At 33.2% G+C, this 22737-nt stretch overlaps 2 protein-coding genes across 9 annotated transcripts in view; both read right to left on the bottom strand.

Moving 5' to 3' along the window:
* Window positions 1-929: 929 nt before the first annotated feature.
* Window positions 930-7233, bottom strand: LOC111407894 (pentatricopeptide repeat-containing protein At5g25630-like). 3 transcript variants are annotated; one of them, XM_023037595.1, is made up of 4 exons: window positions 7085-7233; window positions 3930-4069; window positions 2450-3358; window positions 930-1997 (listed from the first exon to the last, which is right to left on the bottom strand). In XM_023037595.1, exons 2-4 carry the CDS (start codon window positions 4029-4031, stop codon window positions 1113-1115), a joined length of 1896 nt encoding a protein of 631 aa, XP_022893363.1. In that variant the 5' UTR covers window positions 4032-4069; window positions 7085-7233; the 3' UTR covers window positions 930-1112. The 3 variants fall into 3 exon arrangements, with proteins under 3 accessions (XP_022893363.1, XP_022893364.1, XP_022893365.1); XM_023037596.1 differs by having other exon boundaries at window positions 3930-4072; window positions 7085-7216; XM_023037597.1 differs by lacking the exon at window positions 7085-7233 and adding an exon at window positions 6929-7066.
* A 1458-nt stretch (window positions 7234-8691) lies between these two features.
* The window catches only part of LOC111407892, a 16830-nt gene continuing 2784 nt past the window's right edge, over window positions 8692-22737 (bottom strand). Inside the window, exons 2-11 of one of the 6 annotated variants that reach the window (XM_023037590.1) lie at window positions 13136-13336; window positions 12966-13050; window positions 12744-12819; window positions 12075-12251; window positions 11845-11947; window positions 11529-11638; window positions 11138-11227; window positions 10966-11046; window positions 9819-10643; window positions 8692-9264 (exon numbers count right to left, since the gene is read on the bottom strand). In XM_023037590.1, the coding sequence (XP_022893358.1) occupies window positions 9172-9264; window positions 9819-10643; window positions 10966-11046; window positions 11138-11227; window positions 11529-11638; window positions 11845-11947; window positions 12075-12251; window positions 12744-12819; window positions 12966-13050; window positions 13136-13336 (1841 nt within the window). In that variant the 3' untranslated portion in view covers window positions 8692-9171. The other 5 variants (XM_023037593.1, XM_023037591.1, XR_002705223.1 and 2 more) reach the window with 5 other exon arrangements.

The following is a 22737-nucleotide window of genomic DNA, read 5'->3' as shown; positions in this document are numbered from 1 at the left end:
AAAATAGGGCTGGGCATCACGAATCGGATCTGAACCGAGTTGTTCTTTTTAAGTTTAATACTCGAAAGGGTATTTGAATCAAGAATCAATGAATTTGATTTGGTTCTCGATTCTAGATTAAAAATCAAATAATTGAATCATCTTAATTTTTTTTAATTTATTTATTTTAAATGAGACAATTTTTTTATTTTTTAAATAAATTAGCTAACTAGTTAATATAGCTCAAGTCCAAAAATAAGATTTTTCGTATTTTTAATTTTTGGTTCAAGCTCAACTTAATTAATTTGATCTAAATTTTTACTCAAATTTGTTATTTTATTGTAGTGCTTCCCTTTTTTTTTTTTGGAGAAATCGAATTGAAACTTGACGGCGCTTCTTTTAATGATTATGAGCTTACTATCTTTTTCTTTCGATGATTTTAATAATCGAATTTATGAAAAATTCAACATAGAGAGAGAAGTAAGATTTAGTTATATTATTTTGCAAAAGTTAAGATTGACTAATGTAGCTTTGTAAAATATTAAAAAAATTATTTATATTACGGAATCGAAGTATTGAATGGAATCGCAATGAACTGAATTGAATCGAATTCGAACGATTTTATAATTAAATTTGAACTTGACACTTCCTAATTAAAAAGCATAAAAAATACAAATTTTAGAAGAGTTTGTGTGGGAATTTCCTGTTGCATTTGGCGCGGGATTAGGGGATGAGAAATATCGTCCTCCCTGATTTAAGTAACTTCTTTCTTTTGTAAAGGATTGGTGCATAATTTTTTTGCCTCAAAACAAATCGTATTAAGCAAAACTCTCTGCAATTATGACTGAAGCTGTATCTTTTCTATTGGTTCTAATACAGTATCATACTCGAAAGGTGGAAAGCAAATTCAAACAGACGACAGCAGTAAGCTACAATATGCAATCTCAGGAAACAATAATGAGAATCAGAAACTGAATTAGGAAATGAATAGGTTTACCACATGGTGTAAACGCATAGATACAAGATGAATTGTCATAGAATAACCCAACAAGATAGAAGATGTATAGATACATGTGTTGGTTAATCTTGCAATATGCAAGAAATTCACAAGGCAACGTCGAGCTTTTTGAAACTTAAAACGCCACCATACATGAAGAGTACCCATAGCTTCGCACCAAAACATAATCATGTTTGCAAAACACCAATGGTGATTTTGCTTTGAACCCACAAGTACGAAAGCGAAAAATGGATTTAACTGCAGTGATCTGGCATTCCGATGAAGACTTGGATCTCTTGAGCACCATCTGGCTTCTTGAATTGATAGCAGTTGATCCATTCTGATATCCTGTAATGGTACCAGATGTCGGTGACAAATTTGAATAAGAACCGTCAAGTTTTTCTTTACTATAAATCCTTTTTACGCCATTCTCTGGTGTCTCATCTGTATTAGCATTCGATGCAACTATCTGATCTTCTGCAGTAAAGTTCAAGATTCTCTCAGATTCACTTTGAAAACCGATGGCTCGCCATGCATCTGCCACAAGCTGAATAGTTTTCTTCTGAGGACGCACACCCGTCTGTTCCATACTTTGGAGGAACTCCTCGGCTTTCCATGGCTGTTTTGCTTCCCCGTATCCCCATATTAGAGTTTCAAAGGTCTTCAAATTTGGGGATACATCCATCTCACACATTTTCTCGTACATTCTTAGAGCATACTCCATTTTACCAGTGCTACACCATCCACTGATGATTGTAGTGAAGATTACTACGTTTGGATGAACTTTTGACGACCCCATGACTTTCAGGAGCGCCTCTGCCTTTTCTGGTTCCCCGGCACGCACATAGCCTTTTGCGAGAATGCTAAATGCATGAATGTCGGGTTCTATGCCGTTCTTAACCATATCGTCAAATATTTCTTGGCATTTGTCCATGAGTCCAGCAGAACTCCATGCATTCATTATAGTGCTAAATGTTACCACGTCAGGTTTTACCCCGAATTCTTCCATCAGTGTCAGTGTCTGCATAAATCAATAAGAGAATTAAGAAAACAGTTTTCACAGGTAGACTATACAAAGAGGAAAATACCAATGCCACTTTAGTACCTAACACATGGAATAACAACATATTAACTTTGGAATATCCAGTAGTAGCCTTGCATCTGCTAGGCAATAAATGAATGAGATCTTACATAATGATACTTTGTATTAAAAAAGAAGGGAAAATCTGTGATTTGTTTCTTTTATTACAAAAAAAAAATGGAGGAAAAAAATGGAAGAAGAAGAAAGGTTGAGAGAGAGACGGTGCATGGCGTTGTTTGTCTAGGACATAAACATCCTTTTGCCAAATTAAGAAACTGAAGCAATTCAACAATATCAATGAAACTGCTGACCGATTCTTCTCATTCATCTCTAACATAAAATATTTTGATTGAGAAAAATTCATTATGTCATCATCAAAAGCCAAAGCTCACCTCATCAACTCCATCGGGATCAGTACAGTCGAGAAACCCTTTGACGAGTGAGTTGAATATGACAAGATTTGGATGCACTCCAAGATCCTTCATCTTGTACACAAATCTGAATGCATCCGTCATATTACCTTCTCCACAATAACCATTTACAATTATACCACATGTCCGCTCGTTCGGTTTCACTTTGTCGTTTAGCATCTGAAATATCATTGCTTCAGCTCGACTGGTGTCACCATTCTGGGCATAAGCCTTTGCTATTGTATTGTACGTCACAACATCAGGTTTAACGCCAGCTGAAATCATTTTGTAGACCACATTCCATGCTTCTGAAATGTTTCCCTTGTTACACCAAGCTCGAACGAGAATATTATACGTCCTGTCATTTGGTTTCACATTTTCTTCCTGTAACATGATATCAAACAGTTTCAGACATTCTTCGGGTTTACCAATGATTCCGAACCCTTTAATTAAGGTATTAAAGGTACTGGTTGTTGGCTTACACCCTTTCTCCCTCATTTTCCGTAATATTTTCATTGCTTCCTTAATGTTTCCTGATTCAGAGAAAGCATTAATCATTGCATTGAAGAATATAGAGTCGGCTTTTAGTCCATTCTGTTCGATCTTATTAAGAAGTGACGGAATTGACTTGAAACGCTTCTCAAGAGTAAGAGCAGCTAAAACAGTTGTGTACGTTACGAGAGTTGGCCTGTGTCCTTCTTCCGTTAAACCTTTGAAAACAGAGTGGACTTCACGAGGTTTCCCCTTCTCTATCAAAATATTCATAAACTTTGTTCTTGAGAGAACTGTTTTGCAACTATTATAGCTTGAGCAAATGGGACAGGAGGATTCACTTGGAGCATTCATTGAAGCTGAAAAAGGATGTAATTGTTCCTCTTGCACATGTGGCTCCTGCACAACAATGAAGGTATGGACAAGCAATCAATGTGTGTAGCCATTTGTTCAACAAAGAGGCAGTCTAATATAAGTTTGAGCAATTTGGAATGATTAGTTCAGACACAAAAGATCGACAGCTGCTGAAATCATTTCCGAGAAAGATAAATCAGAAGATCAGCTGATTGATATGCTCAGATAGTGGAATTTCACTGTTAAGCAAGAAGTAATTTATAGGTGCACAATTGTGAAAGATAGAATATTGTTAGTAAACCATGTAATGTAAAATTCTCAAACTTCACAAACGAAATTAAATAAACATACAAAACTATCAATATCAAAATTTTAAAGACACGGTATAAAGTATCTCAAAATTCAATGTTATAATGGTCTGAAAACACAAACTAATTTTCTTTTAAACAATATTTCAACTTTGCCGTTAATTCTCTATTGGATATGGCAAGCCCATATATTAGCACAAAATAATAATAATAATAATAAATAAATACCATCCAAGGAACTGTTTATATAAGACCCCTCATACAATTCAAATAAAGTCAATAAACTCATGGAGTTACTTTAGCCATACCATGAAGACTGATGCTTGAATTTGTGTCTTGCTCGTGATTGTTCCATTCAGCTGCTTTCTTTTGACTATAGATTGGGTCCTCTCTTTACGGGAGTCTCCCATATCTTCTAATGGTTACCTGTATGCATCTGATCCTTCTCCTGCTATTTACTTGGCATATTAATTATAGTTGCGTGACTATTTTACAAAAAGAATACACAACTACTACGCAAATGTTATCCAGTACTGAACTAATCAATTTAACAAACTTCAATGAAATCCAATTTTTATGGCTGCATGCACAGGTTCAACATTAGAACCAAGTAAGCTGATCTAAAGTTTTACTCTAAATTTTAGCACTGACTTTTCCTACATTAGGTAGTACTGAGCAATAAGTCAGAGCCACTGGATCAGTGTCAGTTTAGTACTTTGTAAATGCATTTTCTGTGAGATGCCTACATCTGCATGCATATTTTTTTGGAAAAAAAAAAAAAAAAAAAAAAAAAAGCGTTCAAGATCATAGTTCAGAAGCCCAGAAGATACCATCAAGCAAGGGCAATGTTTGAAGCCGACGCCCTGAGATGAGTAACAATTGGACAGCTTGTTAGTCCTAGAAAACGTCAATTGTTTGCCCATCTCATCTCAGGCGATCAACAGATGGGAAATTTGGAGCAAAAAAAGGGCGTTCAAGATCATAGTTCAGAAGCTCTGAAGACTGACATGTATATTTATTATTTGTCTGGTAAGGAGGACTCCCATATAATAAACATTATTATTAAAATAAGAAAAGAATATAAAATCTTCATCATTGTAATTTCCAATCCTCTCTAATACAAGGTACCAAATACGCATCGAGTAAGTGGATGAAGAAACTTAGTTGATTTAAATTTTGAAATGTTATTGAATTGTACACACATCATTAAGCGAATGTATGTACGCAAGCTTAGCTAGCATCAAAGATGTAACATATGAAGAACCATAAAGTGAGAAGCCCCATAATGTAAGTATCATTTACTAAAACTTCTTGTCAATCGAATTATAATAGGACGGTTTAAACTTGCAACGACAACCAATATCATAAATCCCCACCAAGTAAGAAAAGAAAATTTAAGCACATTTAAGAAAACAACTATAAAATTTGGCGGACAATGTGGAACATAATTGCACTGTGCAATATGCTGGGTAATCCACACATGTATTAGGGCAGCCTAATATTTTTATCATCTATATAAAGGATTTAATGGCACATTTTTAGCATAGACGAGATAGACAGGAGCACGGTAACCTTGTAATTCTTTCTCCATTACACCAGCAAATTGAACAATGACCTTTTAAGATGAAATCCAAAGTCATATTAAAAAACCCATTACTCAAATGAGCAATTTGATCCTACCAAGTCCAAATATGATATCAAAGCTTATTAAGCTCAAATGACTAACTCCATCTGTTTGATGCTCACATGAGCAATTGTATCGTGGCCGGTCCTGGGCAGAGGCGAATGAGGCCTCTGCCTGAGGCCCAATTAAGAAGGAGGCCTCCGATTTTCTTTCTTTTCTTTTTTTTTTTCCCTCTCTAAAGGATAAAAAAACTAGATTTAAGGCCAATTTCTTACTTCCTGTTTGGCCTATGTGCATGCGTGCGAGAAAGAATCTACAATTAATAGTTAATTTTAAGTTAGATCCAATGGAAAATCCTATTAATTCTTTTTTGATTTGTGAGTGATATTCTCCAAAAACAAGCTTGCTACTTCAAGTTTATCCTCCTCTTAGGTTTGTAATTCTATTTTATTTTCTTAAAATGATTATAGTTTACTTTTATACTCATCATTCATAAAATAGATAGAAACTTTTCTTGAGACTATTTGAGTTGAAAAATTAACAAATCAACAAATATTTTCCTTGAATTCTTGGGTTCTCTTTAAAAAGAATTGTGCTAATAATCGTGTTGTTTTACTTTCCATCGGATATTATAAGACGAAAGAGTTAAATATGTATGTTATTTTTGTCTTTTTTCCTAATTAATAGATGACGTTAAGTTATAATTATGATTGATATATGATTATAATGCAACTTTTGAAAATAAATACTATGTAGCTATGTAGATTGATAGATGCTTTGCTATATTTGTGGGGTTTCTGTATTACTAAAGTAGAAATTCTTAAGAACTTTCAGATGCCTACCACCTCTTATGTCATGTTTGTATGGAGAATTGAATTTATCTAATGCTTCAAGTAAATCATAATTTTTTTTTGATTGTTAGATACCACTTATTTGATTGGGAATTAAATGTTATTTCTCTAGTTCCTTTGTGTTTTGAAGCTTTAATATTGAAATCCTTTTGACACAAAATGGTAAAACATTGACTGTTTAGTATTTAACCAATCACTTGGGACATTGTCAAATTTGTTATTTGATTATAATAAAAATATTTTGTATAATACATTTTCCTTATTGTTTAATAATTGATTTCATAAGACATTGATAAAATTTGCATGCATACTATAATTTTTAGGGTCTAATTAAGGAAGTTCGCCTCAGGCCCCAAAAATCACAGGACCAGCACTGAATTGTATTCCAAGATTGGTGTCCTCAGACGAGCCACCGTCTTGGAATCATGTTAAGGATAAATCCCACATTAGTTAGACATTAAAACACCTACCAATGTACAACGGTACGTGCTGATCCTAACAAGTTTGATCTACCGTCTTGGAATCATGTTAAGGATAAATCCCACATTAATTAGACATGAAAACACCTACCAATGACAAGGGTGCGTGCTACTACTAACAAGTTTGATCTTATGAATCCCAAGTTCTATCAAAAATGATAAACTACAGTAAATCTGAATTTCTTTTCTCGTTTTCTGAATGTTTTTCTATTCTCTTATTACTCTGGCATGTAGGGATCAGGCTTATACAAATGGAATTAAGATGAACGAAATCTTAAAAAGAGTAACTGACTGAACTCACTTTAAATACAGAATCATTCAAAAGCAACATTATCAGTTACCTCCATACTTACCCACGCACAAAATTAACTACCCATTGCGTTATAACTTGAAGCAACAGATTCAAGAAGCCAGTGCAGAAAATGGGAAACAAAAATTATTTAACGCATGATCATCGGTATGTATCAAAATGGCACGCACAACACACACTCTACAGAGAGAGATAGTACCTTGTTCATTTGAGTTGGGTCCAGATGAAGGGGAAGAATTTGCATGGTAGCAGAGTGGAATCTGTATGAAATGAGATTGTATTGTAGTGAAGTGGCATCTACTTGGGTTATTCTTATCCACATATATAATCATAAATCAGAAAAAAATTTGAAAGATTTGTTTTTCTCAGTTTCTATCGAGAGGCTTAGAAGGAATCAGGAAATGCAGTCGAGTGGATGCAGAGCCTGCCACGTCAATTTCCTCATTTTTATCGTTGAAAAATATACTTCCACTCGTTTGACGTTGTAAGAGCTGTTTGGTTGAGCTTAAAAAAGTTCAATCTCACTTATGATATTCTATTCACTCGTTGAAAAAATGAAGCTTTGAACTTCTCGTGAAAAAGTATCCATGTTAGTTTAAAATAAATAAATAGTTTAATTAGTTAAAGTTAAAAATAAATAATTAATTAACCTTTTTTATTTTATTTTATTTTTTTTAAAAAAAAAAATTAGATTCTCCAAATGATAGAATTCGTTTAAGACTTTAATTTTTCCAGCCAGTTTGAAAAGGTTGGAGATGACAGATGCAATTTTTCCTAAATTTATTGTGAAGTAAATAAAAATTACAAAACTAACAAATTGTTTTCTCGAATACTTTGTATCTTGTTACAAGTTGACACCTATATTTGGAAAAAAAAATAAAAAATCAGAGATTGCATAAACGTTTCGGAGCGGTATCAAACTGAAGCAAAACTCTGAATACTAGATATGATATCAAATAACATGGGTCAAGATCGGCCAATGAGACAATGGGAGATAAGCTTTATCGTTGAGAAGAAAACAACCCAGATCACCAACTGCTATGAAACGACTTATTAGTAAATTAATAGATCACTTCGGAATGGTATATATATCACACATTATGAATCAAGTGAGTTAAACTCTTTTGTTAAATTAGTGCTTGTTTGGCCTTCCTTATTCAACATTATAATTAGAGGAATAGTAATCTTGGGATGAATGTAATTAAAAAATAAGGAAATTTTTTTTTTTTTGAATTTATGTCTTAATATTATTTTATTGAAGAATATATGATTGATAAGAGAAAGAAAAATGAATTATAGTTTAATGGGGAAAAATCGGGACCAAACGGGTAATTATTGTTTTTAAATTTATCAATGTAAGATTCTATATTAAACAGACTTTCTGATCAACTCTTACCATTAAAAAGCATCAGAATGTACAAAGCCACCTCTAAAACCAAATAAATTGACTCTTTTCTTACATTAGGTTACAGGTTCTTGGGATGTACATGTTTAAAGACAATCTACGTACTTTTTTTTCTAAAAAAGTAACTTCTAAACTCAAAAAATTGAATTATGGTTTAATGAGGAATAATCGGGACCAAACAGGTAATTATTGTTTTTACATTTATCGATGTACGATTCTACATTGAGAGATGCTAGGCGTACAGATTCTGACTTCACATAATCCATACAGACCACTCACAATAGGGGTGTGGTGGGGTGAATTTTTTGATACTTTTTTATTCATATGGGATCACATTCATGTGAGATTTCTGTATACCTTCTATGATATAAACCCTATACATATGGAAAAACTCTTCTACATTAAACAGAATTTCTGATAAACTCTTACCATTAAAAAGCATCATTGAAAAAGCATCAGAATGTACAAAGCCACTTCCAAAACCAAATAAATTGACTCTTTTCTGACATTAGGTTACAAGTTCTTGGGAGGTACATATCTAAAGACAATCTACGTACTTCTAGAAAAAAAGTAACTTCTAAGCTCAGAAAAATGAATTATAGCTTAATGGGGAATAATGGGACCAAACGAATAATTATTGTTTTTACATTTATCAATGTAGGATTCTACATTAAACAGAATTTCTGATCAACCCTTACCATTAAAAAGCATCAAAATGTACAAAGCCACTTCTAAAACCAAATAAATTGACTCTTTTCTGACATTACGTTACAGGTTCTTGGGAATTACATGTCTAAAGACAATCTACGTACTTTTAGAAAAAAGTAACTTTTAAGCTCAGCCAAAGATGGTCGATAGGAACAGAAATCATGAAATACAGACTATAAATATGAGCTGTGACCTCCACCAAGGGGTATACTCGGCTTGAATACAGCAGATACCATCAAGCAAGGGCAATGTGTGAAGCCGACGCCCTGAGATGAGTAAATGTTAGTCCTAGAAAAGATGCATAGATAGCAAGCAGACTAAAAATTAACACCGAGAGAGTTAATATACGGGGTCGTCATTGAACTTAAGAGAAGAATTATGTCGGTCACTTAATTTTTAACTTTACTACAATCCAGTCGCTCCATTAATTTGACTAACAGAACGGTAACATGGTAGTCTAGTTATTTGCCACCTAGACTCTCACTCAAGTCTTTTCCGTTTGTCAAACTAATGGGCATAGACAAAATAATTAAATTTAATAAATGTTCAAATTCACTAACTTGGAACAAAATGAAGTTCAGTGACCAACATTTTCCGCTAAAAGTTGAGCTACCAGCTGTGTTTATTAACCCATACCAAGGTTAACTTAAAAAATTTCGATAAGCACAAGAAGACAGATCCAAACATGGACTAGATGATAAAAATGTCTAGAAATCCCATGGAAAAGGGGCAAAATCACAGTGAGAAGCAAACAATGCAGTAATCAAGAATCAAGATTATTTTCTATCCATTGGATGGAGGAAACCGACAAGTAACATACCGGAATACTTAGTAGAACTCCTTGAGGATTGACTAGGACCGGCATGGCTCTTCTTGCGGCAACTGGGATAGACTTTAAGGACATAAGAGCTCTATGCGCTGATAATTTGGCATGCTCTGAACACGAGATCGTTTTCTTGGAGTGAATTTGTTGTTGAAAATTTTCCATATTTCTCAACTTGGACAAGTCAGAAAGATATATCCAATCAGCATCAATCATGCGGCGCACTTCAGCCCCCATCTGATGATCAATCATGCAAGAACAACAACACTGTCCTTCAACAACCAAATCCTTGTCCCCCACAAACTCGTTCATAGATGATACATTAGGAGACATTTTACGGAATCCCATCCAGTTCAATATAAATCTGTTCATGAAGTATCCTACCTGTCCAGGATAAATTGATTTGCTGGGAGGAGCACCTGCATGTCGTACATCATCTTTCGTCTCACACTCGGAGATAATTTCAGGTTTAGACTTAAAATTTTCACTTTCTTCTTTCTGCAAAGAAACAATACTCCTATGTGTAGAGTCACTAAGAATGTCCAACCTTTTGGCTTCAGTAAGAACAGATACAGAGGATGTTATGTCCATAAATGGCAAATTTGAAGCATCTGGGAGAAATTTATCAGAGTACGCTATCCCACTAGCTATAATTTGCTCTAACTCGCTCGAAACAAAGCATTCATGTCTTTCATACATAAAGTCTTCAAATAACTCCAGTTTTGGAGGAAATGCCGAATTAACAGAACAGCATACTATGATTTTAGTTCCTTTAGACCCCGGAGCTGGACAAAGGTAACAACCAGCTACAGTAAGACAAGTCTGCAAGAATGCAAAAGAAATTCCCTTAATTAACACGTCCATTGATAACATTGCAAGAAGAAATCTACTACAAACTCCGAAATGTAATTAATTCTTTGTTTTGAAAGAGAAAAGGATTAAAAAGAAAAATTTTAAAACTGATTTAGGATCAAACGAAGAAAATTAATTCTTTGTTTTGAAAGAGAAAAGGATTAAAAAGAAAAATTTCAAAACTGATTTAGGATCAAACGAGGACTTTTATTGGCATTTCTTAGTAAGTAATGTAGCAAACAAGATATAAATCATAAGTCCAATACAAAAGGAGGGGCAGAACTTCTTTCACCTTGCATGGAGAATTACGAATGTAGTCCAATAGTAATTTTGATGCACTGCCTCGAACAGGTCTATGTTTTTGTGAGATGAACTGATGTAACCTTTAGCATTAGTAGGTCATCTAATACAACTGACAAAAAAATTCCAGCAGTAGGAGATGAAAACATGCAAAATAGCAATACCTGCAACACCGAGGCTATAAATTTGACGAGGCAGATGTCCTCGACTTCTTTTGGATTGAGGGTTTCTAGATCAATCACTGCATATCCATGCTGCATTGGTATTTGGAGATAGGGTGAAATCATCAGGACAAAAATACTTCTCATTATCACATTTAACGAATTTTAAGCAGGATGAGCCAAAATATAACCAGAAAAAGTTCGAAAATATATTTTAGCGTATACAACAAAAAGTGTTTAAATCGAGCATTATTCATGATTGTCATAGGGAGAACAAGACGAGTATAAGTAAAAAGAAAAAGAAGTGAAAATCTTGATCTTTATTTTTTGCAGTCCCGTCTAATACAGAATAGCAAACATGCACGAAGAGTCTCAGGTATTGAAGTATACATACGGGCACAATGGTCACAGCCTCATTTATCAACTTGCAACAGAGTTTGTCAACAAGCAATCGTGTTCTCCGGCATTCAGATATAACTGCTTGTAACTCGGTCTTGAAGATAGCTACAGGACGGAAGTTAAATGTCGTTAAATGTGTAAATTCACTAGTGTTCATACAGAAAACAATACCAGCAAAATAGCCGATGCCACAAATGGTATAAAAAATGGAAGATATAATAAAATGTGAAGACTTAGCTAGTGATAAAATTTGAAACTATGTAAATAACCCTGTGGTGCATCAAACTTAAAAAATCAGTAGCACATCTTACATGTTGACAAGCTATTTAATGACATTCTGATCCTATTGCGAACATACAATGGGCTTCGATTTGTTGGATCCTCCACCCATTCTTGATTGCCCCCTTGACATATCTGCAACATTAACAAATGAAACACTGAAACATGTATCTGCACCTAGCTCAAAATGAAACTAGAAATAAAAAAAAAGAAATAAAATATATTTTATATATAACTATATAAACACTTTAAGAAGGTTTACATTGTACATATCTTCCTTTGAAAACTCTAGGAGCGGTCGAACCAATACAATGCCATGAGCTTTTGATGCTTCACAACTACAATCTGGAAATTTTGCAAAAATTTGAGAAGCAAATGCCATGCCAGCAAGCCCAAGCATACCGCTATTGCGAGATAATCTGAGAACGAATAGCTCGGCCTGCATTATGACTCTGCCTTAGCAATAATAATCTAACATCCACATGGTGCCTATTAACTTTGACTCAGAACCAGAATTTTTTTGCATTTTTTCCAATGATATCTTGACTTTGTTTATTTCCACAACACAGATTCAGAAAAAAGAATGAAAAGAAATGCCTACGATATGATAACAAAAGTATCTATCGACAAACAGTTAACAGCCTCCTAATAGATGCAACCATTTGTTTATTTCACACGTGACTTCAAACATACACAAGGATGTGCAAAGGAATGGACACTAATATAAAAATGCGCTTATTAACATAAGAATAAATGCATTGAAGGAAGCTTGGATGTTAACAGTTTTATCATTTTACGAAGTTTAACTACCTTCTTAATGACATGAAAACTTGTTAGATTTTCCACAACTTCAAACATACATGAGCATGTGCCAGACAACTTATCAAAAAATGGAAGAAAGAACAAGGAGAATACTCCATTTGAAGCAAACCTGGTCATCTGCGTGATGAGCAATCAATAGTACTCCGATCTGATGTTGGAAGCAAATATGTTGGAAAATTTCATACCTAGATCATTAGAGGGTGAAAAGGTAAGGAAAAAATATTCAATACCATATGGAATTCACTCATCTTTCCCCAGGTGCAGGGATTGGGGGTTGGAGGGTTGCGTTGTGGAGATGGATTGCAAAAGACAAGCAAGTGGATTTGATCACCTCTTATCACGAGCTGCCTCTTGCAAGTGACCAGGTTTGGGCCTACCATCCAACCAATCGCAACGGGCAACTTCACATTTGATTCCTAAACACAGCCTACATTACATCAATGGAAGTTTCAGGTTCAAACTATATCAAAACCACCCTAAAGAAAGAACGGGTATTTTTACCCATATCAACAATTCGTCGACAAACAAGGTTCGCTTCCTCTGTACTTTCTTTTCGCAATCCATGGTCTACAACAATTGCCAAAATGCCATCAATGAACTTGCTTCTTCCCGTGGTAGTAGCAGGATTATGATTTTCACTTTTCCAATGTGCAGCTAACACACACAGGGCCATGCTGTCAGGGCCACCAGAAACACCGATAGCTGAACAGAAAATCAAAACACTCTTATCAATCACAATTACTTTCCACTGGGAAAAAGAGACAAAATATGATGCTTATAGAGAAAATACATATTAAGGTGCAAAACATGTCTTGCCTGTTGATGCAGTCATGTTCAACCATGAATTTCAAAAGGAAATGGCATAGTTCAAATTCCAGGGATATTTAGATTTTACATTCCTTAACCATCTGGTGTACTTAATTGAATATTTTGGGAATTTAAAAGGGTAAAACCAGTAAATGAATTTGTGGACTTTCAAATACTTAGCATAACCAAAATTTTAAAGCTAATCCTATCAGAACCATATTGGAAAATTCACTCCGCCTGATTCCAATAAAGATCTGGTAAAAGAAACAAGAGGATTGTTAGAATCTCAGTTGATCTGCTAATCCTGGCATACATTATCCTTCAAATATTCACCTCATAAAAAATAAGAGAAATAAAAACTCAACTTACCAAAGAGTTGGGAAATCTCAAATATTTTCTAGGTATCGAAATGGCAAGATGAAGAGATAGTCTGTTTGTTTCTCAAAGAAAGCATGCCCTTGACTTGCTCAAAGAAATGGGATCTTTAGGGAATAAAACCTGCAGAAACTCTTATATATCCAAACCATAAATTGGGATTTAGCGGTGAAGAAAATCCAGTAGATAAAAGGAGATAGAAAAGGCTAGTTGGGAAGATGATCTTTCTCACACGAGACCCGACATCACCTATGCACTAGGAATGGTAAGTCAATTTGTGCACACTCCCAAGGAGTGTTTAAATGATTCTAAGATATCTAAAAGCTACTGCAGGAAAAGGGCTTCTATTTAAAAATTCTGAGCATCTCCTTGTGTAAGTTTATACCGATGCAGACTAGGTTGGTTGGTTCAGTTACAGATAGAAGTTCTACGTCCGGCTACTGCACTTTCATAGGAGGGAACCGGGCCACTTGGAGAAGCAAAAAACAATATTGCTGTCCAGTACACGGAACATGCGACGTTCTATGGATCCAAAAATTACTAAAAGAAGTACAGTTAAAACCTTCTTCACCTATGAAAGTTAATAGTAAAGGTGCAATAAGTATAGCTAAGAACCCTATCCAGTATGATCGAACTAAGCTTAAAAGCTTCACCACCAATGAAAGTTAATAGTAGGGGTGCAATAAGTATAGCTCACAACCCTGTCCAATATGATCAAACTAAGCATGTTGAAGTGGAAAGACACTTCGTCAAAGAAAAATTGAAAACGGACATATTACTACCCCAATCATGATAACTCACCAACAGTTGGAGGATATCCTCACTAAGGGAGTCTTTGTTGTTGCTTTTGAAAATTTGATAGGCAAGCTGGGAATGTGCAATATTTACTCGCCAGCTTAAGGGAGAGTATTTTGATTTGCTGACTTTACTGCAATTGATACTTGTATAATTTATGGTATGTATAATATTCTAGGATATAATTATAATTTGTATAGTAGTAATTGATTATGTATTGCTGGTGATTATAAATTCCTAGTATAGGATGGGGGTATAAAAAGGATGTATATCATTTTCTCTAATGTATATTACAGATTATTCATCCTTTATTTCGGCAAACAAAGATAATGTTTCTCATGACCCAAAAAAACCTAGTTCAGATGTTGCTCTCTTCACATAATGTCTCTCATGACCCAAAAAAACCTAGTTCAGATGTTGCTCTCTTCACTTTAATCCCAATCTAAGTTCCTTATAAACAGAAAAGTGCATAGAAAAATTCAAGAATTTATTTTGCAAAGGCTTAGTAGAATAGTAGCATATCAGTCCATACCATGAACTTATTCTCGATGCATCACAGAAACCCATACATAAAGTGTCTGTCTTATTAAACTCAGAAGCTTACTCTTATTAGTTCAAACATTTGACAGCTATACAAAAATATCGAGTTACATGGAGAGATGATTATGATACCCAAATAAGCCAAAAAGCAGGCTTATTTTTTCAGAAATAAGCACACCCAAAGCTGCGTTGGGGGAATATGTAATGTGTAAAAAATATCAATTAACAGAAGAAATTAAAAACATCATAAGAGAGTTAAAAAGCAAGTCTTAGAAATTCACGTCAATGACGTTGTCTTAATTCGTGTTGCCTCCCCCTTCGTGCAGGTACTTTCAAAAATACACAACTCCGAGATAAAGTCCTTATACTTCACAATCGATTCTCCTTCTATGAGCATGTCAAATTTTGATAAAATGAGACAAAAGATGGTTAAAATTATTCCCTTGTTTGAGCCCCATTTTCGAGGAAAGAATGCATTTTGAATAGCAGATTAATGGAAAATATGTGGTTAAAAATTAAGGAAAAATTTTGGGTTTGCGTGTAATATTATTTTATTAAAGAATGTGTTGTTGAAAATGAGTTTTAAAAAAATGAATTTTTAGAAAAATGAGACTCAAACAAGGGCTATATGAGATACTGAATAGTTATAAAATTAATATAGAACATACCGATGAAAAAAAATAATATTTTGGCAGCTAATTTAAGTAGACAAGTTATTACTTTTCTAACTCATTATCTTCATGGTGCATATGGATTAAAAGATGATGAACTTTGGAAATTTCAATCTAAGAGTGGCCCCACAAGCATCTAATCTTCGATTCAAAGGAAATAACTTAAAAAGACCACAAGAAATGGAGCATTGTCTACAGCATAATCTCTGGATGACACGTGACTCTAAACAGAAATTAGACAGCATTAATGCCCTAACTAGTCATTTTAGACAAATTTATAATCGAGTAGAAAGTAGAAATTTTAGTTTTTTCGCAGTAATTAAAGGTAGAAAGCCTGGTATATATAATTATTAACCAGAAGTATTATAACAAGTAGAAAGGTTTCCTGACCCTCTTTTCAAATGATTTTATACACTTGATGAAGCTTTAAATTTCTATAGAGAAATTATAGAATTTAATATCTACATATCAGAAAGAGTTAGATAGACTATGACCATGCAAACCACTATTTCTTAAGCGTCATCATCTTCATCAATGCAACTCTGTGATAATTGTGAAATTATAACCAAAGTTGTTAGAAATTTGAATCTTAAAAAACATTTAGAAGAAAGACTATAGATCATTGAAGATGAAGTATCTTCATCTCAACACACTATTAATAAATATTAAAATGAGATTCTTCATTTACACGATGATTTAGAAAGACTTAGTTATAGAGATATTCTTGAAAAACCCATCTCCAAAGACATTGCTTCCACGAATAGAAATTATTCTGATAAAATAGAAAGACTTACTGAACTAACAGATTCTACAGCTGCAGGGCAAGAAAAGACTTTATATGAATTGGAACAAAAACTTGGTGATTGCGCCAGTATTGTTCGAAATTCTATAAACAATTCAGTTATATAATAAATTATAGACTTTTCTCAAAATTTAAGCTACTATCACAATGAAAACAGATACTTACTCAAACATGGTCCCAAATAAGAATCAGCCAAAAATTCAGCCTTTCTTAGATATAATTATCCTACAATTTTCTTTGATTATATAATCTTTGAAGAAGAAGACCATTTTATGTAAAACGGTATGATAGATCTGTTTTAAATAGATCTTTTAGATTTTTTCCACCAAAACTTAAAAGATCCTTGATCAATTAAAAATCTATCCCTTGATGATTCAATTTATTTCCAGGCCCCCTCTTGTTAATAATTGTATTGTAATTCTAGCCTATCATTGCATATTAATATAAGAAGGAGCCAAAAGATTTAGACCCTCTTCAAAAACGAATACTAAAATGAAAATTAGATAGATTAATTATGAAAGATGGAGTCAAAGTAATGATTTCAGACTTGTAGCACAATGAAATAACGGAGTTATTTTTTGCCAATAGCACCTTCCCATAAAAATCAAAATAGAAAAAATTCCAATACCAAATTTTGAACAAGAGAAGCTATATCCGATGACGTTTCAAGAAGTGAATGGAGAATTTATAGAAACCCAATTAGATATTGAAGAAAAAGAATACATATCCGATGGAAAAGACAATAAAATGGATGCAGAACTAGAAGAAGCCTACATAGAAATGATGGACATACAGGTGCAATAACTGAAAAAGAAGAGATGCAAAGAAAAAGTAAAAGGCAAAGAAATAATGACTATAAGACAATTATCATGAAAAGAAGCATAAAGACAAAGCTTCCGAAATAAGTCTCATACAGCTGTAAAGATTGTAAAGTATTGATTACTTTTCTTTAATTGTAGATCACACCTGTAAATTTGTACAGCATAGATTCCTTTTCTTTAATTATAAATCACACACATGTAAAGACTGCACATTATCAAAGCAATAGACGTGATGTTTCCTCTAAATAAATTAATCGCTTGGTGTTTCCTCTGTTAGGCATTGCCTGAAATTAAATAAAGGAAAGGAAAAAATTTACACAAGGAGTATGAAAAGAACTTACTTTATTCTAAAGTCTTTAAATGTACAATGATGTCTTTACAAAGATTTGAGAGAATTTTTTTAGTGCAAGTGTTAAAGAGTGCTTTTTATTTTTTTCGATGTATCTTCCTTTGTGAGTGATATTGGTATTTATAGACGATAGTACATCACGTCTATTGTTTTGATACTGTGCAGTCTTGACAGTTGTGATTTATAATTAAAGAAAAGGAATCTATGCTACACAACTTTACAAATGTGATCTATAATTAAAGAAAATGAATCAATACTGTAAAATCTTTACAGTTGTATGAGACTTATTCCGAAATCTTTGTCTTTGTGCTTTTTCTTTTCCTGATAATTGTCTTTTAGTTATTATTTCTCTACATTTTGCTTTTTTCTTTACAACTCTTCTTCTTTCTCAATTATTGCACCTATCCATCCATCCATCATTTCTATGTAGGCTTCTTCTAATTCTGCTTCCATTTCATTGTCTTTTCCATCGGATATGTATTCTTCTTCTTCAGTATCTGATAGGGCTTCTGTAAATTCTCTATTCGTTTCTTGAAACGCCATCAGATATAGCTTCTTTTGTTCAAAATATGGTATTGAAATTTTTTCTATTTTGATTTTTATGGCAAGGTGCTCTTGGCAAAAAATGACTCCGTTATTCCATTGTGCTACAAGTCTGAAATCATTACTTTGAACCTCCATCATTGTTGCGGTTTCAGAGATCCATCTTTCATAATCAATCCGTCTAATTTTTATTTTAGTATTCATCTTTGAAGATGGTCTAAATTTTTTGGCTCCTTCATATATTAATATATAATAATAGACTGGAATTACAATATCATTATTAACGAGAGGGGACTTGAAAATAAATTGAATCAAGGGATGGTCTTTTAATTGATTAAGGATCTGTTTAAGTTTTGATGGAAAAAATCTAAAAGATAAGCTTAAAACGTATATATTATCTATCATACCAAACTGTAAAACTGAAGAGAAAATGTCTTCTTCTTTAAAGATTGTATAATCAAAGGAAATTGGAGGATAATTATGTCTATGAAATGCTGAATTTTTGGCTGATTCGTATTTGGGACCATGTTTGAATAAGTATCTGTTTTCATTGTGATAGTAACTTAAAATCAGAGAAAACTCTTATAATTTCTTGTACAACTGAATTCTTTATTGAACTTCGAACAATACTGGCGCAATTGCAAAGTTTTTGTTCTAATTCAAATAAAATATTTTCTTGCCCTACAGCTATAAAATCCGTTAATTCAATAAGTCTTTCTGTTTTATTAGAATAATTTCTACTCGTGGAAGCAATGTCTTTAGAGATGGGTTATTTCAAGAGTATCTCTAGAACTAAGTCTTTTTAAACTATCGTGTAACCGAAAAATCTTATTTTGATATTTACAAATAATATGTTGAGATGAAAAGACTTCATCTTCTGGTATATGTAATCTTTCTTCTAAATGCTTTTTAATATTTAAATTTTTAATAACTTTGGTCATAGTTTCACAACTATCACAGTTGTATTGATGAGGATGAAGATGACGCTTGAGAAGTAGTGGTTTGCATGGCCATAGTCTGTCTAACTCTTTCAGATATGTAGAAATTAAATCATATAATTTCTCAATAGAAATTTAAAGTTTCATCAAGTGTACAAAATCCTTTGAAAAAAGGGTCAAGAAATCTTTCTACTTCTTGTAATACTTTTGGCCAATAATTATTTATACCGGGCTTTCCACCTTTAATTACTGCAAAGAAACTAAAATTTCTACTTTCTACTTGATTATAAATTTGTCTAAAATGATTAGCTTGGGCATTAATACTGTCTAATTTCTGTTTAGAGTCATGTGTCATCCAGTGATTATCTAGTAGACGATGCTTCCTTTCTAATAGTCTTTCTAAGTTATTTCCTCTTAATCAAAGATTAGATACTTGTGGGGCCATACTTTAGAGAGACATTCCCAAAGTTCATCATTCTTTGATCCACTTGTCTACTTAAATTATCTACCAAAATCTTTTTTTTTTCCATCTATATATTCTATATTAATTTCAAAACTATTCAGTATCTCATATAATTTTAACCATCTTTTATATCTTATTTTATCAAAATTTGTCTTTTTAGTAAATTTTACTATAGCCTCACAGTCTATTTTTATTGTAAATTCAGTATTTAAAAATAATTTAAAGCTTTCTATACTATATATGATGACCATTATTTCATAATTTAGGCTAGTTAAATATTTTCCTTTTATCTTATATTTTCCGCATCTATAAATATTATCCTTTTTGTCTCTATACTTGTTTGGTTTAGAATATAAAATTTATCCCCCTCCTAATTCATATCTATATGTTTCTATTATCTTATATTCGCTATCTAAAGGTAACTCTAATGGTGGTAAATTTTTAACTTCTTTTATCCTTTTGACGAATTTTATATCTGATTGATTAAAATATTTTTGTCCTTTATTAGATAATTTATTATACAATGGTCCTACTTTCTTTCCTAAGTCTTTAATAAAATGTCTAGCGTAATTTAATATTCCTAAAAAGGCTTGTAATTTTTTAGTTTCTTCAATTTTATCTAGAAATTGTAGAATTGCCTGTACTATACGTTGTTGCAACTGGATCTTTCCTTCTCCTAGAATTATTCTTAAAAATTCAATTATTTATTTATTTATTTCCATTTTCTTTTTTACTTATAATTAAACCATTTTCTATGAACTTAGTCAAAGTTATTTCCAAATGTTTCATATGTTCTTTATGATCTTTACTATGAACTAAAATATCATCCATATATACACAAACAAAAGAAAGAGAATTGAAAATACTGTCAATCTTTCTTTGAAAATTGCATGGACTAAACATTGAACTAGGTCCCTTTAGTCAAACTTCAATTACCACAATTATCGATTTAGGCTCTGTTCACAACGAATAGGGTTGTTAATGATCATGCACTCTTATCTTGATACTAGTGTCTTTAAGAAATGCACAATCTCATAGTTACAGCCTCATGGAAACTTTGACTCACCAAGGATGCGTGTGACCCACACATCGCGAGAATTTTTGTCTTGGTACTCATTTAGGGTAAACCCTTCCGATGGCACAATATTTAACACTATCAGCATAGGGATGAACACAAATAATATAGTGTGAGTCACACAGTGCGAGTCTTTTATCACATTGAACCTCTTTATAAGATCTCTAATCACGAAGGTTGGAGTACTCCCGAAGGTGACCCCATTATGGGTTTAAGCTCATCCCGTTCAATATTTTATATAGGTCGACGACGAACTACAAATTATTTATGTCCCTCTTGACAACAGTTAAGTATCATATATTTGCAAAGCTTTTATTCTCCACGTGTACAAAGTCTTGATTTTGTTGAAATCTGATTCTTTATACATTTTGATGGACCAACCTAGCTATATGCATTTTATTAATGCCCATGTCGAGCCTTGTGATTTTGAACTCTATAATCTTAGTGTTGGACCTTAGGGAGTTACTTCAACGAGAAACTCAATCTCTATGATTATAGATTCTACGAAGAAGGTTCAATATGACAGAAACAACTTATAGTACGTGACTCATAATAGTATTGTATTATTTATGCTTATCTTTATAGTGATAATTCTAATGATAGTGATGTCGGGAAGAGTTTTACATTAAATGAGTACTGAGTTGAGAATTCTCGCGATATGCGGGTCACACGACCTTTGAAGGACTCTCCTATATAAGAGTTGCCATGAGGCCATATCTATGGCATTGTGCTATTCACTAAAGACATTAACTAGAATCAAAATAAGAACGCATGATCATTAACAGCGCTAGCTATTATGAACTAAGCCTAAATCAATACTTTGAGTGTAGCGAGTTTGGCTAAAGGACCTAATTCAAAGCTTAATCCACTATGAAGAAGGTTCAATATGACAGAAACAACTTATAGTACGTGACTCATAATAGTATTGTATTATTTATGCTTATCTTTATAGTGATAATTCTAATGATAGTGATGTCGGGAAGAGTTTTACATTAAATGAGTACTGAGTTGAGAATTCTCGCGATATGCGGGTCACACGACCTTTGAAGGACTCTCCTATATAAGAGTTGCCATGAGGCCATATCTATGGCATTGTGCTATTCACTAAAGACATTAACTAGAATCAAAATAAGAACGCATGATCATTAACAGCGCTAGCTATTATGAACTAAGCCTAAATCAATACTTTGAGTGTAGCGAGTTTGGCTAAAGGACCTAATTCAAAGCTTAATCCACTATGAAGAAGGTTCAATATGACAGAAACAACTTATAGTACGTGACTCATAATAGTATTGTATTATTTATGCTTATCTTTATAGTGATAATTCTAATGATAGTGATGTCGGGAAGAGTTTTACATTAAATGAGTACTGAGTTGAGAATTCTCGCGATATGCGGGTCACACGACCTTTGAAGGACTCTCCTATATAAGAGTTGCCATGAGGCCATATCTATGGCATTGTGCTATTCACTAAAGACATTAACTAGAATCAAAATAAGAACGCATGATCATTAACAGCGCTAGCTATTATGAACTAAGCCTAAATCAATACTTTGAGTGTATCGAGTTTGGCTAAAGGACCTAATTCAAAGCTTAATCCACTATGGCTCTATCAAAAGGAAATTGTTATCACTAAATGAAATTTAAGTTTGAAGAACACCTACACCTATTGTGCGTGCGTGCGTGTATGTGTGTGTGTGTGTGTGTGTGTGTGTGTGTAGGTATAGCCCTTGTTTGAGGCCCATTCTTTTGAAAAAATGCATTTTTCTACAATATTTTAATATCATTTCAACCACAATCTTCAATAAAATAATATTACACACAAATTCAAAATTTTTCCTTACTTTTTAACCACACATTATTTATCAATACACTATTCAAAAATTCATTCTCTCCCCTAGAATGGGGTTCAACCAAGGGCAT

The sequence above is a fragment of the Olea europaea genome, chromosome 13 (assembly GCF_002742605.1).
Source record: "Olea europaea var. sylvestris chromosome 13, O_europaea_v1, whole genome shotgun sequence".
NCBI classification, from domain to species: Eukaryota; Viridiplantae; Streptophyta; class Magnoliopsida; order Lamiales; family Oleaceae; genus Olea; species Olea europaea.
Note: the sequence above shows the minus strand (reverse complement) of the source record. Positions and strands in the feature narration are given on the sequence as shown.

What these genes read in the sequence shown, in the direction of transcription:
- LOC111407894 (XM_023037595.1), bottom strand. Translation starts at nt 4,031, where the DNA reads ATGGGAGACTCCCGTAAAGAGAGGACCCAATCTATAGTCAAAAGAAAG. An exon ending in TTCAAGCATCAGTCTTCATG is followed by an intron (nt 3,359 to 3,929) that starts GTATGGCTAAAG and finishes ATTGTTGTGCAG; the next exon opens with GAGCCACATGTGCAAGAGGA. An exon ending in ATCCCGATGGAGTTGATGAG is followed by an intron (nt 1,998 to 2,449) that starts GTGAGCTTTGGC and finishes TGATTTATGCAG; the next exon opens with ACACTGACACTGATGGAAGA.